Genomic DNA, 13861 nt, shown 5'->3' with positions numbered 1-13861 from the left:
GCAAACTCAGAAACAAGTGACCAAGCGTCCCCGCGTCAATAAATAATGCAATAAAGTTGGCTTGATGTTGGACGTTCTTTATTCACAAATAGTTGCAAATGTAGGGGCCATCTCTAAAGATACAGCAACATTGGAGCATACATATCCAAAACATTTACAAACATTTCCATAATCTTCAGTAACATTTGAAGCAAATGACTTACAGGCATACAACCAACTCAAAGTGCGCATGTAGGTGTCAGCAATAATGCACACCTTTTTGATTTTTTATATGATATAAAAAAAAAAATAAATAAAAAAAAAAATTCCAATTATATGTAAGCATTTCTATATTCATCAGTATTGTAATAGGCCTTGTTGTCAGGATCTGGATTTTATTTCATGGAAAAGCGGATCAAGTTGGGTTCTGAACTCGTGACTACACTGGTACAGCTAGTAAAAACATGCATCAGACATCCACACCAACCCAGCCTGGTTTAGTTTTTTTAGATATGCAGCCAATAACCTACAAACAAGGAAGTCTTAAATAATGCCTAGACTAAAACTCTGCTAACTAAATTCAGCTGACCCGTTACAAGTGTTAACAGACTATGATAATGGCCTACTCGGACAACACATTGTTTCCTAGAGCTGGCAGAAAATATTCAAAACAGACACAAGCAGTGTATCTATCAACCACAAATAATATAATATTGAGCAGCAGCCATCGGAGTTGCATTGGAGTGACGTCACCTCCCCTCTTCAAATGATTGTCTAGAGGAGGAGCTGTCGATCAAGAACTAGTGGAGCAATAGGGACGCAAAAAACCCCCTGATTTACATGAAACTCTACTCACAAGTTTTGGAAAACCAAGCGCAGAACTTGGCAACAAAAGCAAAGAAAAATACAGCGTAAGCGTACAAAAAAATGAAAATATGAGCTAAATTGTCAGAGAGCACAAAAAACAGTAATATAACCAAGGAAAGCATATTTTAAATGTGTTTTATATATTTTTTAATTCATGCTTGTTATTTTTTGATCTGCGCTAATTATTTTGATCTGCGCTTATTATTTAATTTGCGCTTATTATTTTTTTATCTGCACTTATTATTATTTTGATTCACGCTTATTATTTTTGGATCCGTGACCGCAATACATTTGACGGGATTTTGATCTCATATATCTCAGCTCTGTGGGTCCATACAATGCAAGTGAACTTTGAAGGGCCAAAAAGCACATAAAGGCAGCATAAAAGTAATCCATATGACTCCAGTGGTTAAATCCATTTCCTTCTGAAAATATGGATTTAACCACTGAAGTCATATTGATTACTTTTATGTTGCCTGTACATGCTTTTTGGACCTTCAAAGTTCTGGCCACCAATCACTTGAATTGTATGGACAAGAACTGAGAAATTCTTCTAAAAATATTTGTTTGTGTTCAGCAGAAGAAAGAAAGTCATACACATCTGGGATGGCATGAGGGTGAATAAATGATGAGAGAATTTTCATTTTTGGGTTAACTATCCCTTTAAGTTTGAATGGAAGATTACGGGGCAAGTGTACCGGAGGGCTTATTAGCAGAATGTGAAGCTCATATTTTTGTTTAAGCACTTGAATTATTCTGTAAAAAAATTGATCTGTATTTGTCTAAATCATTCTTTGAAATGGGAATATTTTTTGAGGTGGATGAACTTTTGTTAATGTTGCTAACATAATTCATGTGGGTGGAGTTTTGCCCCATGGACTTCCATTGTAAATTCAAATCAAATGTGTCAAATAGGAACTATGAAACTTTCACACTGTCACATTTTTATGGCAGTATAACTATAACACTTGAAAAAACTGACTAGTGACTTACCAACTTTATGTGTGCAAAGTTAGAATCCTGTCTTTTAATTCATGTCATGACTATTTAAAGCTGGAAAACCTGGTAAGCGCAAAGATACCAACTCTCTGTGATTTTGTTTTATGAAAAAAGTCGCCAAACCATAGGTCTAAGGAATAATACATTTAATATAATATATTCCTAAAACACTATTTCATCGTACAAAACTCCACTCACAGGAATTATGTCATGAACACTTAACTAGGAGTTATCTGCGTACAAAAGTAGTCTCACTCACAAAGCCGATTTAGACAAATACAGATCAAACAATGCATATAAGTACTTTAACAAAAAAGAAAGAAAAGAAATGAGCTTCAAAAATTTTGCTTATGATCCCTCTGGGAAACTTGCCCCTTTGACTTCCTTGTACGTAAAGTACTGTACATAACCTGTAAAATGTAATAAATTGACTTGACTTAAAAAAGTGAAGAAACCAATTGCCTTAAAAAAATCAAGTAAATATACTTATTTGGCTCAAGTAAAGTGGACTACTCCTAGTTCACTTTACTTGAGCCTAATAAGTACATTTACTGCCAAATAAGTATATTTACTTAGATTTTTTTAAGGCAATCGGTTTACATGCTTTTTTAAGTAAGGTTAACTAAATAGATTTTACAGTGTACATACTGTCTTTGTGTTAACAAATTGAGGGATGAGTTAACAGCTTTATCTGTGCAAAGTTATCCAATCTCATGTCATGACTATTGAAAGTTGGTAATCACATGATATGTGCAAGGATACCAAGAAGGGTGTGTGGCATAACTACTATCCATAAAGCACTTTTTAATGGTACAAAACTCTACCCACAGGATGTAATTTTTCAGCCTAGAAAAGTAGTCCCATTTCAAAAGCACGATTAGGACAACTACAGTTAAAATTAGGGGTGGGCGATATGACCCAAATTCTGTATCACAATATGAGTAATTTTATATCAGAGTAATGGCTCCACAACATCCTCCTGTAAGACAGAGGAAGTTAAGGCATGGTGAGGGTTATCTTAGTCTATCACTGGCTCCTTCCTGAAGGTTGATAAATGTTTTATAAGTACACACATTCCTGCACACCAAAATCCGTCATGTTTTTCCCAAATAAAGCCAGCAAAAATATTATGTTTTTTTGCACCAAAGGGCCCTATGTAGTTGGCTCAAGGATTGATTTTGACTCTAAAGGGAAAGTTGTCTTTACAGTAACCACAGATAGGGCTCCACAGGGCCCTGGAGACGCTCATTGGCAGAGTGCACTTGGGTTTAAAGAGAGTATATGATGGAATGCTACTTACGTTGGCCTCTTACATGAGTCTTGGGCCGTCTTTTTCCCGTCATTAGTGGACATTCCAGGCGTGCATGTTGGACTACCTTAAGCCAGCAAGCCGTAAAAGGGAAGGAGGGTTATGGACGACTGCAGCTTGAAAAGAGATCCCCAGTGCAACAGGCAAAGGAGACGTATTGCATAGTCCTGGTTTTGGCTGCAACAGAAGGGAATGCATTTATGTTGAATGGAGAAAACAGATTGCCTTTTAAAGAGTTTGACCTGCTGTTCCCCCCATTCAGAGAGTTCTTTGCCCACAAATTTAGTCACACACAAACACACCCAATATTTACATAGACGCACAGTTTCTCAAAGACTTCGCTATTTAAAGCTGAGTGTGTAATGTCTTTGGTTAAAATACTTTTTACTTTTATAAAATGTTCTTTGTTAAAATAATTTCGTAGTAAATTTCCCCGAAAAGTGTAAACACTGTGGCTCGGTGGCACAATCAAAACATTGCTCTCCACCAATGGCGTGAGTTTAGAGCTGGTCTACAGGATCTGTTCCTCGACCAATGGTAGACAGGGGGAGTTTTTGGGAAACATGTTTGAATGCAGGTTCTTTTTGCAATTCTGATTGTTGATGGTACTGATGCTTAAATTACACACTTCAGCTTTAAATGGATAGTTCACCAAAAAAAAAAAAAAAAGAAAGAAAAAAGTATGTCATCATTTACTCACCCTGATGTTGTTCCAAACCCAAATGACTTTCTTTCTTCCCTGGAACAAAAAAGGAGGGTTAGGTTAGCATTGTTACCCTCAGTCACCATTCACTTTCATTGCATATTTTTTCCATACAATGAAAGTGAATGGTGACTGAGGCTACATTCTGCTTAACATCTACAGTAATTTTCTGTTCCACTGAAGAAAGAAAGTCATAAGAGTTTGGAAAAACATCAGGGTGAGTGAATGATGACAGAATTTTCATGTTTAGGTGAACTATCCCTGTTATTGAGTTTTGTACACATTAATTTATTCGTGCACAATAAAAACTGTTACACTGTCTTGCCATTTTGGTAATTTTTGAAGCACTAAAAATATGCTTTCTTGGCCTTGGCATCCACTGAATGTTTTTTTTGTTTTGTTTTTTGAGTTGTTTGGAAGCTGTTGCATTAATCATCACCATCTTTGGTTAAAAGGGAGAAGAATTGGAAGCCAAACGGAGTGTTGCTTGTGAAAGTTTAGGGCTTTTGTTTTCTCCTGTGCACCTCTGATCTGTGAAATGTGCAGTGCCGTCAGCCGCTGGGCTCCTGAGAGGAGGAGAGGCCTCGGGACTGACCCACGAACAGAAGGCTGAGAGCGAGAGGGCCATAAATCTGCTCAAAAAGTGGGCGTACAGTCTTTTCCAAGGGAGAATGAGATTTCAGTCTGTGAGAACGGCTCACCAGGAAGGTTTTACTCAAAACTCGCCTCTGATGAAAAAGCCATTCGGACCGGAGCAGGAGAACAGGGCTCTGGCGAGCTCCTGCCTGTGACTAATTTCTTTTTCACACTTTCAACTATAATCCATCAAAATGTCAGCTACCCACTTCTCTTTGTGAAACAAAGTAGTGTGTTGTTGTCAAGCTGGCCTGATACCTGTTGCAGCGACTCCCTAACCTTCCCACTGGGCACCACGTCATTTCACAGCACATTGTGAAACCACGCACCAGATACATTTTTCTTGAGAAAACTCCTTTGTTTCGACATCAAACGATTTGCTTGGTGTTTCAGTTCGTAGGCAACTGATATACAGTATATCGCCATATAAAAGATGAAACCATTTATTTTCTGATTATGTAAAGGCACAGTTCCTAAACCTAGTGAGCTGCCTCACTAGGCAAGCTCCAGAAATGTTAGCCATAATTATGCTGTTTCAAAAGGTAGGCAGTATAATTATGCTGCCTTCTACTTTATGCGCAACCCTGTACAATGCAAGTAAATCACAAAATGATGCGCTTAGTGACTAAAAATGTCTGTGATTAGCAACTGTGATTGTGTAGTATGGTGAAGAAGTTGAGCTTCGAGATATTTTAACTGCGTGTTAAGAGTAAAAGTTTGGTTTGACTTGTTCAGTGTAATGTGTGTCCAAAGATGAGATCCATGCAATCCATTTGTCTGTGAATAATGTCTCTTGATCAAAAACAACAAATATAGAAACATTTAATAAAAATCACTTATACAGAAGCATAGATTCGATAAAGAAGCCATTCGACTCCTTGCTCATTAATATGCACTCAACCAAAACGCTTCTGTGAGACGCTTGTTGAACTGCTGCTATTTTTAAAGAGACAGTACCATTTTAGCACTTCTCTACATATCAATGTAAATAGTACAAATTATGCATGTAAAAAATAAATGTAACTAATTGTACATTTTTAAAAAGTTTCAAAATAATGAAAAACTAATGCTAAAATTAAAGTTGTAACATTTTTGTAATGTACCAAGGTAGAAGGTCTCCTGTATAATTAACAGCATTAATAATTATTAAGAGAAGGCAATCCCATCATGCATTGCGAGAACCTCAGTGATAATAAAATATATCAATGATGGCGGATCAAGCAAGAGAAATGTAGGTTGTGATACATTCAATACTGAATAGTATTAATTCAATTAATTAAAAATATCTAATTGAACATGTTCTATTTTACCCAATATTTGTTTGTGCTGTGTATTTTTATGCTTATCCAAAACAGTTGGTCAAGATTATGAGCAAATAACATATTTCGTATCCGCAATATAATCTGACATGAATCGTATAAAAAAAGTGCTGCTTTAGCTCAGATCAAGCTAAAAAACTAAATTTTTCATATACATTCTCAAAGAAAACTGACAGGTGTCTTTTAAAAAGGCGATTGGCTCTTTTAAAGGAATAGTTCACCCAAAATTTAAATTCTGTCATAATTGACGCATCAAAGCGATATGATAAGTGTGGGTGAGAAACAGATCAATATTCTATAAACCTCCACTTTCACTTTCACATTCTTCTTTTGTTTTTGATGATTCGCATTCTTCATGCTTATCGCCACCTTCTGAGCAGGGAGGAGAATTTATAGTAAAAAAGGACTATTTTTCACCCAAACCTTTCATATCGCTTATGAAGATATAGATTTAACCACTGGAGTGGTATGGATTACTTTTATGCTGCCTTTATGTGCTTTTTGGAGCTTCAAAAGATTCACTTGCATTGTGATGACCTACAGAGCTGAAATATTATTCTAAAAAAATCTTTGTTTGTGTTCAGCAAAAGAAAGAAAGTCATATACCTCTTGGATGGCATGAGGGTGAGTAAATGATGAGAAAATATTCATTTTTGGGTGAACTATTCTTTTAAAAGAGTCAATCACCTTTTCAAAAGACAAAATCAATTTTCTTTGAGAGTGCATTCAAGGCATATATTTTATTAGTTTGTTAGTTTGTGTCTTCCCTGGGAATTGAACCCATGATCTTGGAACTCATGAAAAGGTGTTTTTTTGGGGGTGTTTTTTAAGAAAAGATCTCTAACAATATCCTTAATGCATATGACTGCATATGGAAATCTGTTTCTCCAATTTTTCGCCACAAAATCTTCCTAAGCCTGGTTTTGTGGCAGCTAAATGGATCCAATCTGGCATAAGTCTTACTTAAACAGACATTAGAGTGACTCACGCAGCCTTGAGTGGGGACAGTATTTGCAGACTCTGACCTTTCTAACCTCGGAGAAGCCACCAAATGAGGAGCGCACAAACAATGCCGCCCGTTGCAGTCCAGTAGCAGAGTAAGCCAGCGAGACATGGCTGGCTGACAGGGGACTGCGGTTACAATTTCCCCGCAGACATAAACAGTGACACTATCAATTTCCTGCCTTCAGTCTTTTAGCAAGAGTAAGCATGGCTGTGTGCTTGGGCAGGGGGAAGCCTCGCTCTGTTCAGCCAGGCTGAGAAGCTTTAAAGCTCAGCCTGATCTCTTGGAAAGCAAATGTCTTGGTTTAAAGCATTGAGGCCCTATTGTTATTTGTATTTTTTCACCCAATTTGGAATGCCCAATTCCCAGTGCGCTTTTAAGTCCTCGTGGTCGCGTAGTGATTTGCCTCAATCCAGGTGGCGGAGGATGAATCCCAGTTGCCTCTGCATCTGAGACATCAACCCGCGCATCTTATCACGTGGCTTGTTGAGCGCGTTGCCACGGAGACATAGTGCGTGTGGAGACTTCATGCCATCCACCGCGGCATCTGTGCTCAACTCACCACGCGCCCCACCAACAACGAACCACATTATAGCGACCACGAGGAGGCTACCCTCCCTAGCAACCGGGCCAATTTGGTTGCTTAGGAGACCTGGCTGGAGTCACTCAGCACGCCCTGGGATTCGAACTAGCGAACTCCAGGGGTGGTGGCCAGCATCTTTTACCACTGAGGTACCCAGGCCCCTGAGGCCCTAGTTTTGTATGTTTGAGTCCAACAACCAGTATGCAAGAAGAAACTTCTGTAGAAGACATTTAGGACAGAAAATCTCAAGTCTTGCACGAGAGTGGGCAATCGTATGCCACTTTCACACTAGTGGTTTTTGGTGGGACCAGTTTGAATAAATTTTGATTCAAGTTCAATTAAAGTAAAAGCCAATTAGAGTAAAAGGAATCACTCTCAAGTCCATTTAAAAAGAGGATTTGGGGGCTTGATTCATGTGAACGCAAATTGAAAAGTCAACTGCTATTGATTATCAAGGGCAATTTAATGTAAATTGGGCCACTTTTTGACTTTTGAGATGAATGTCAAAAAGAAGCTCAATTTACCTGAAATTACCCCATATTTTGCGTCAATAAACAGCTTCTAAATGTACTTGTGTTAATGACTAAATATTTAATATGCTGTAAAGGATCATTCTGAGCGAATTAGCTACAAAAAGCTAGAATGCAGGTGTTTCGAGACATGCTTTTAAAAGTTGACATTAAATTATTTAACTAACACTGTGTCTAAAAACGAGGAGGTCTAAGACGTCCATCTAGCACATTTTGGAAATTTGGTTTTGGACTCGAGTGTGAAAGCTATATTTGTACTTAATTGTCATTTGTGCTCTATCATGAAAAGTATTAACAGCTTGTGTTTACTGATCTATTCTTCTGTAGGTCCTCCACGTGTAGCGGAGAAGATTGCCCACCGGCAGACTGTGAAGATTGGACGCACCATGAAACTTCAATGTCCTGTGGATGGGGACCCACCACCTCTCATTATGTGGACCAAAGATGGACGGAACATCCACAGCGGTTGGATGCGCTTCAGAGTTCTCCAGCAAGCCCTGCGTATCACAGAGGTGGAGGCAGAGGATGCTGGAACATTCATTTGTAAAGCCACCAATGGCTTCGGCAGTGTCAACATTAACTACACTCTTATCGTCATCGGTAAGTGTTTTGTGCTATTTTAACTTCTTAAAATTTATGATTATATTGAAAACAACATCTCCTATTCCGGATTAATTTTTTTTTTTTTTTATGTGTGTAGCAGATATTCATCAGACAATAAAGTCTTTAATAAAACTTAGTCAGAGTTGATGTCATATTTTATTTAATGATCCTTAAAAGGCTTCTTCCCAATGTACAGTATTTGATAATTTTGGGTATTTTGTACGACATATTGAACAGAATGTACTTCTATACCCTCAGCCCTTTTTTTTATATTAACTATGGTGTCTACACTGACAAAAGTTTATATCCATAAACAGCAACTTCCTCAGTTTTAGCCAATCAGAAATGGCCAAATCGTACAAATTTGCGTAATAAATCCTTAAAATACTTCATCCTTATCTCTCTGAACATTTTGGGTTTTTCGATGGCCTTTTCTCAGTCTTGCTGTCCAGTAGATGGACCTTTGTTCTGTTGTGTGTAAAGTTTAGAGGTCTGAATGAGCACACTGGCCAATTGCCAAATTAATCTGGGCCTAATTTGGCTGCGTTCCACAGTGTGATCCGAGCGCCCACATGAGGAGGGGCTCTGGGCCAGTCTTGTGATCTCACCAGCCCCCTTACAGACTTTTTGAGGACATGAACCCTACTCTGAATGCATTCATCAGAGATGGTACACTGTCGCAAATCAGCAAATCACATAACTTCAAATAGCACAATGATCACTTCTGCCCTCTGGGTGTAGCCACCTTAAACTTTAAGGAAGATAATGTAAAACCAGTGGGGTATTTGGGGACTGAAATAAAGCATCCATTTAAAGCAATGCCAAGTCTAAATGGAGGCCCTGGTGGAGTGCCTCTTTCAGGGTGAGTTTTATATTAGCTGGACGAAGTTAATGATCCTTTTATTTGCCTCTCAGATGAGCCCTATGTAATGCAAGACAATGGAGCTAAATTACGGGAATCGAGAACATCCTCAACAGTGAATGAACTGTTTGTTTTGTAGCATACAGTGGATCATTAGTGATGTCGACCCCTGCATGTGCATCTTGTAGACTACTGACTAAATAAACTTGTTCTCTGCTGAAGTATAAATAAAATCCAGCCCTATTGAGTCCCCAGACAGATAACAGGGTGTAGAAAATGATTTTCTTTTGCCCTGTTAATTATTGCATTATACTAGGACAATGTGTATAATATTTGTCAAAGTACGCGTGCTAATTTATAATCCCCTCTGATTTAATATCTTACTCGTATATAAATTAGGACAAAGGGAAGCTGAATCAAAAAACTTTTGTGGAGTTTTCTCAGAGATTGACAAACACTTTGCATTCCACTTGGTGTGAATAGTTCAGTTGCAAAAATGGTTTGCGATTTTTGGCTGCAGTTTGTGTCATTGTTTGTCACGTCGCTCAATTAAAAAAAGGTTTGATTTAGAAAACTTTGAGGCCTTTTTACATTGAGTGACATATATATTCCCATTTAATTAGCCTTTATTATCATATAGTTGTTTATACCTGGAGGCCAAACATATCAACAGCTCGACATCCTGAATGCTGGTACCAGACACATGACCCAGCTTGTATCTCATTGGTCGATGAGTATTTTTGCAGAACGAACACAAAAATCAACCTATGCTCCGAGAAAACATTGGATCATTGAACGTGCAAATTTTTATACTGTGTGAAGATTTCCATAGCGAATCATTTAAAATCGTAAGAAACTTAGTTCTGAAAATGTACACTTGGTTTGAATTTTGGTTAGGTCTGCACTTCAAGATGTTTAGCATAAAACAAACAAAGAAATGAATCAAAGTAATTTAAGGAAAATAGTAATTAAAACTTCAAAGTAAGAACAATGTTTAAAATCTAGCCCTTCTCCTCCTACTCTTGTTCAAAAACTACAGCATTAATTGTCCGAGGAGAATCAAAGCACTGAATTTGAGAGTAAGAAAATGAGCGTGTATAAAGTCTTCTGATAATTAAGCATGAATGAGAAGTTTCTCTGCAGCTGATTCTCTGCAGCAATAATTGGACACCTGAACTTTGGACTGTGGGTGTAGGGGGGAAGGGGGGCAACTGCCAAGATGACCTCAGTTAAGCAGCTGCATCCAGTGTGCTGGGAAGCCCAAGATGTGCCAGGATTGCTTTGATGCACGGCAACCGTCTCCGCCATGCTTTTCAGTCAGGCCCTTGAACTTGGACTTGTTTTCTAATCTCTTTGCTGGCACATCCCACCTTTACATATAATTCAAGCCTCGCCAGTTGAGACCGAGCTGTAGTTTGATTGGTGATAAGTTGTTTAAAGTTCTTTAAAAATCCCACAATTTATATTTATGTTGAGCGAATAATGATATTTAAAGGAGAAAGTCGACTAAAAATTTTAATTTAATCATAATTTACTCAGCATCATGCAGAAATGTTCACAAGTCTTTCATCTTAAGTCTGAATCAAGTCTAAAGTCTTTAAGCTGGAGTCTGAGTCAAGTCTTTTACCCAGGAGTCCGAGTCAAGTCTCAAGTCAAGTCAAGTCATTTTTATTTGTATAACACCTTTCACAACACACATCGTTTCAAAGCAGCTTTACAGAAGATCAGGCATTAACAGAAGATAAAACTGTAATATCTATAATGTCTTAGAGTCATCATTGTGTAGTTTGATAAAATACGATTGTGAATTGTTTAAAAATAAGTAATTAAATTGTATTTATAACCCCAGTGAGCAAGCCGAAGGCGACTGTGGCAAGGAACACAAATCTCCATAAGATGTTGTTTAATGGAGAAAAATAACCTTGGAAGAAACCAGGCTCACTGTGGGAGCCAGTTCCCCTCTGGCTAACATCATGAATATAATGCCAATATTACTTATGTATAGTGGAAGTCATGGTTTAAAATAATTAAACTAAGTAAGTTTTAAGGGTCAGTGTTTAAAACAAAGATTTTGTATGAACTGTACGATTAATGACAAATGTCTTTGAAGTTCATCCTGGATTAACTGCAGAAGTTCACATAGATGCATTGTCCTTGTTAGTTGGTTGATGAAGGGTTTTGTTGGCAATTAAATGATAGTCTATGTATTCCATTTCAAGAGTGTAGTCCATCATTAGACTGAGGTGATGTAGGCAGAGATCAGTTAGGTGCATCGCAGTTCAACCTGGCCGGTAATTTCGGTGAGGTCTATCCTAAGTCCAAGGTTCAGGCTATGGCATATAAAGTATCCCATGTCTTATGGTTGGAGTTGGCATCAGTTCATCCTCTGAAGTCCATCTTAATAGACTGAAGTGATGTTTGGCTAGCACCGGCTGCTATTAGTCATCATCACACAGCAACATGTAGCAGTGGAGTCCAACACCAAGCAGGAACGGAGCTGGATCTGGCCGGTTCTGGTGACCTCAGGAAAGGAGTCCCGAAGTTGAGACAGGGAAACAAATAAAATAATATTAGCATAGATGCCATTCAATTTATTGCAGAGTTATAGATCATGATTAATGTTTCTGGTTCCGGCAGACCTAACTAAACAGCCTAATTGTGAGTTGAAGGATAAATTAGGTGTATGCCTGGCTAAATAGATGTGTCTTTAGTCTAGACTTGAACTGAGTGAGTGTGCCTGCATCTCGAACAGTGTTAGGGAGACTATTCCATTGTTTAGGAGCCAAATATGAAAAGGATCTACCTCCTTTTGTGGATTTTGATATTCTAGGAACTATTAACAGGCCAGAATTTTGCGATTGTAATGAACGTGATGGAATATAGCGTGGTAGAAGGTCACTTAAGTACTGCGGAGCTAGACCGTTCAAAGCTTTGCATGTAGTTAACAGAATTTTAAAATTAATATGAAATTTAACAGGTAGCCAATGTAACGATGATAAAATGGGGCTAATATGATCATATTTCTTGGTTCTCGTCAGCACTCTGGCTGCTGCATTTTGAACCAATTGAAGTTTATTTATTGATATCTTGCTGGACATCCTCCCAGTATTGCATTACAATAATCTAATCTTGAGGTAATGAATGCCTGAATTAGTTTTTCGGCATCAGCCACAGAGAGCATGTGTCCTCTTTTGTCACAAGTCCGAGTCGAGTCTCAAGTCACAAAACATCTCTTATTACTCATTACTTTTTTTTTTTTCCTCCCCAATTTTTTTTCTTTTCTCCCCAATTTGGAATGCCCAAGTCCCAATGCGCTCATGGTGGCATAGTGACTCACCTCAATCCGGGGCGGAGGATGAATCTCAGTTGCCTCCACCTCTGAGACCGTCAATCTGCACATCTTATCACATAAGTGGCTTGTTGAGCGCATTACCGCGGAGATATAGCGCGTGTGGAGGCTTCACGCTATTCTCTGCAGCATCCACGCACAACTCACCACATGCCCCACACTGCATGAAATGATGAGGTCCTTAATGATCAACTCATTCATGGATTTTTGCCTGGGATGAGTGTGACTGTAAAACTGCACTCCCCCTGTCTGTGTTAAATATGAGTCAATGCTGCTCTGTCTGGAGCTGACACTGGCTGCTCTATCTTTGGTTTCATTGTATTCTCTGAACCTGAAAATAAACATGAAATTCTATGTTGACTATTTTTAATAAACTAAGTAATTTGATTACATGTTATATCGTGATTTCACTGACTTCATTAACTTAACCTGTACTGTTCTTTTTTAATAGGTGCCGTAGTTTTTCACACTGTCAGTTCGACAAGGCTCAGAACAAGCACACACACAATGCAATATGACATGCAGTGTAATTCCATACCATTAGTTATATTTTAACAAAAAAATGCCAGCTGTTTTAGGTCGACAGAAAACAGTAAGCGTGCTGATTATTATTACTCTCCCCTTATCCTTCCCCTGCATCAAGTGTAGTGTCTGTGTGATGTAGCAACAGCCATTAGTATGCAACTTACTACACTTCTATGCAAAACTGACTCTATTATACTGAAGTGTTCTCAGCTGTTTGTTTGCGAGATGCTAAAATATGGGACAAACTGTATTAACACATCTCTCTACATGGCTCATTAAGATTGCCAACCAGAGGTTGCATCAACCATTAAAAATGTAATTTAAACCTAGTGTGTTATTTTATAACATGCTAGAGAGAAAGAGAGAGAGAGAGAGAGCTAGAGAAAAGAGAGGGTGAAGTCGCATATTTACATATACTGCGAAAAACTAATGAAATAACGCACTAGGTTTAAATGACAGTTTTAATGGTTGATGCAACCTCTGGTTAGCAATCTTAATGAGCCATGTAGCTACACCACCCAACATTTGCCTACTCACCCAACTCATGGTTCTAGTGATTTCCAACCACCAATTTTGAGGTTTTCGCCAATCTCT

General features: G+C 38.2%; 1 protein-coding gene across 1 annotated transcript in view; it reads left to right on the top strand.

Moving 5' to 3' along the window:
* The window catches only part of LOC127413364 (fibroblast growth factor receptor-like 1), a 98873-nt gene that overhangs the window by 32282 nt on the left and 52730 nt on the right, over positions 1-13861 (top strand). Inside the window, exon 3 of the mRNA XM_051650463.1 lies at positions 8256-8528. Within this exon, the coding sequence (XP_051506423.1) occupies positions 8256-8528 (273 nt within the window). The remainder of the gene's footprint in view (positions 1-8255; positions 8529-13861) is intronic.

The sequence above is a fragment of the Myxocyprinus asiaticus genome, chromosome 22 (assembly GCF_019703515.2).
Source record: "Myxocyprinus asiaticus isolate MX2 ecotype Aquarium Trade chromosome 22, UBuf_Myxa_2, whole genome shotgun sequence".
Lineage (NCBI taxonomy): Eukaryota > Metazoa > Chordata > Actinopteri > Cypriniformes > Catostomidae > Myxocyprinus > Myxocyprinus asiaticus.
The sequence above is the reverse complement of the archived record's forward strand: the minus strand, read 5'-3'. Positions and strand labels throughout refer to the sequence as shown.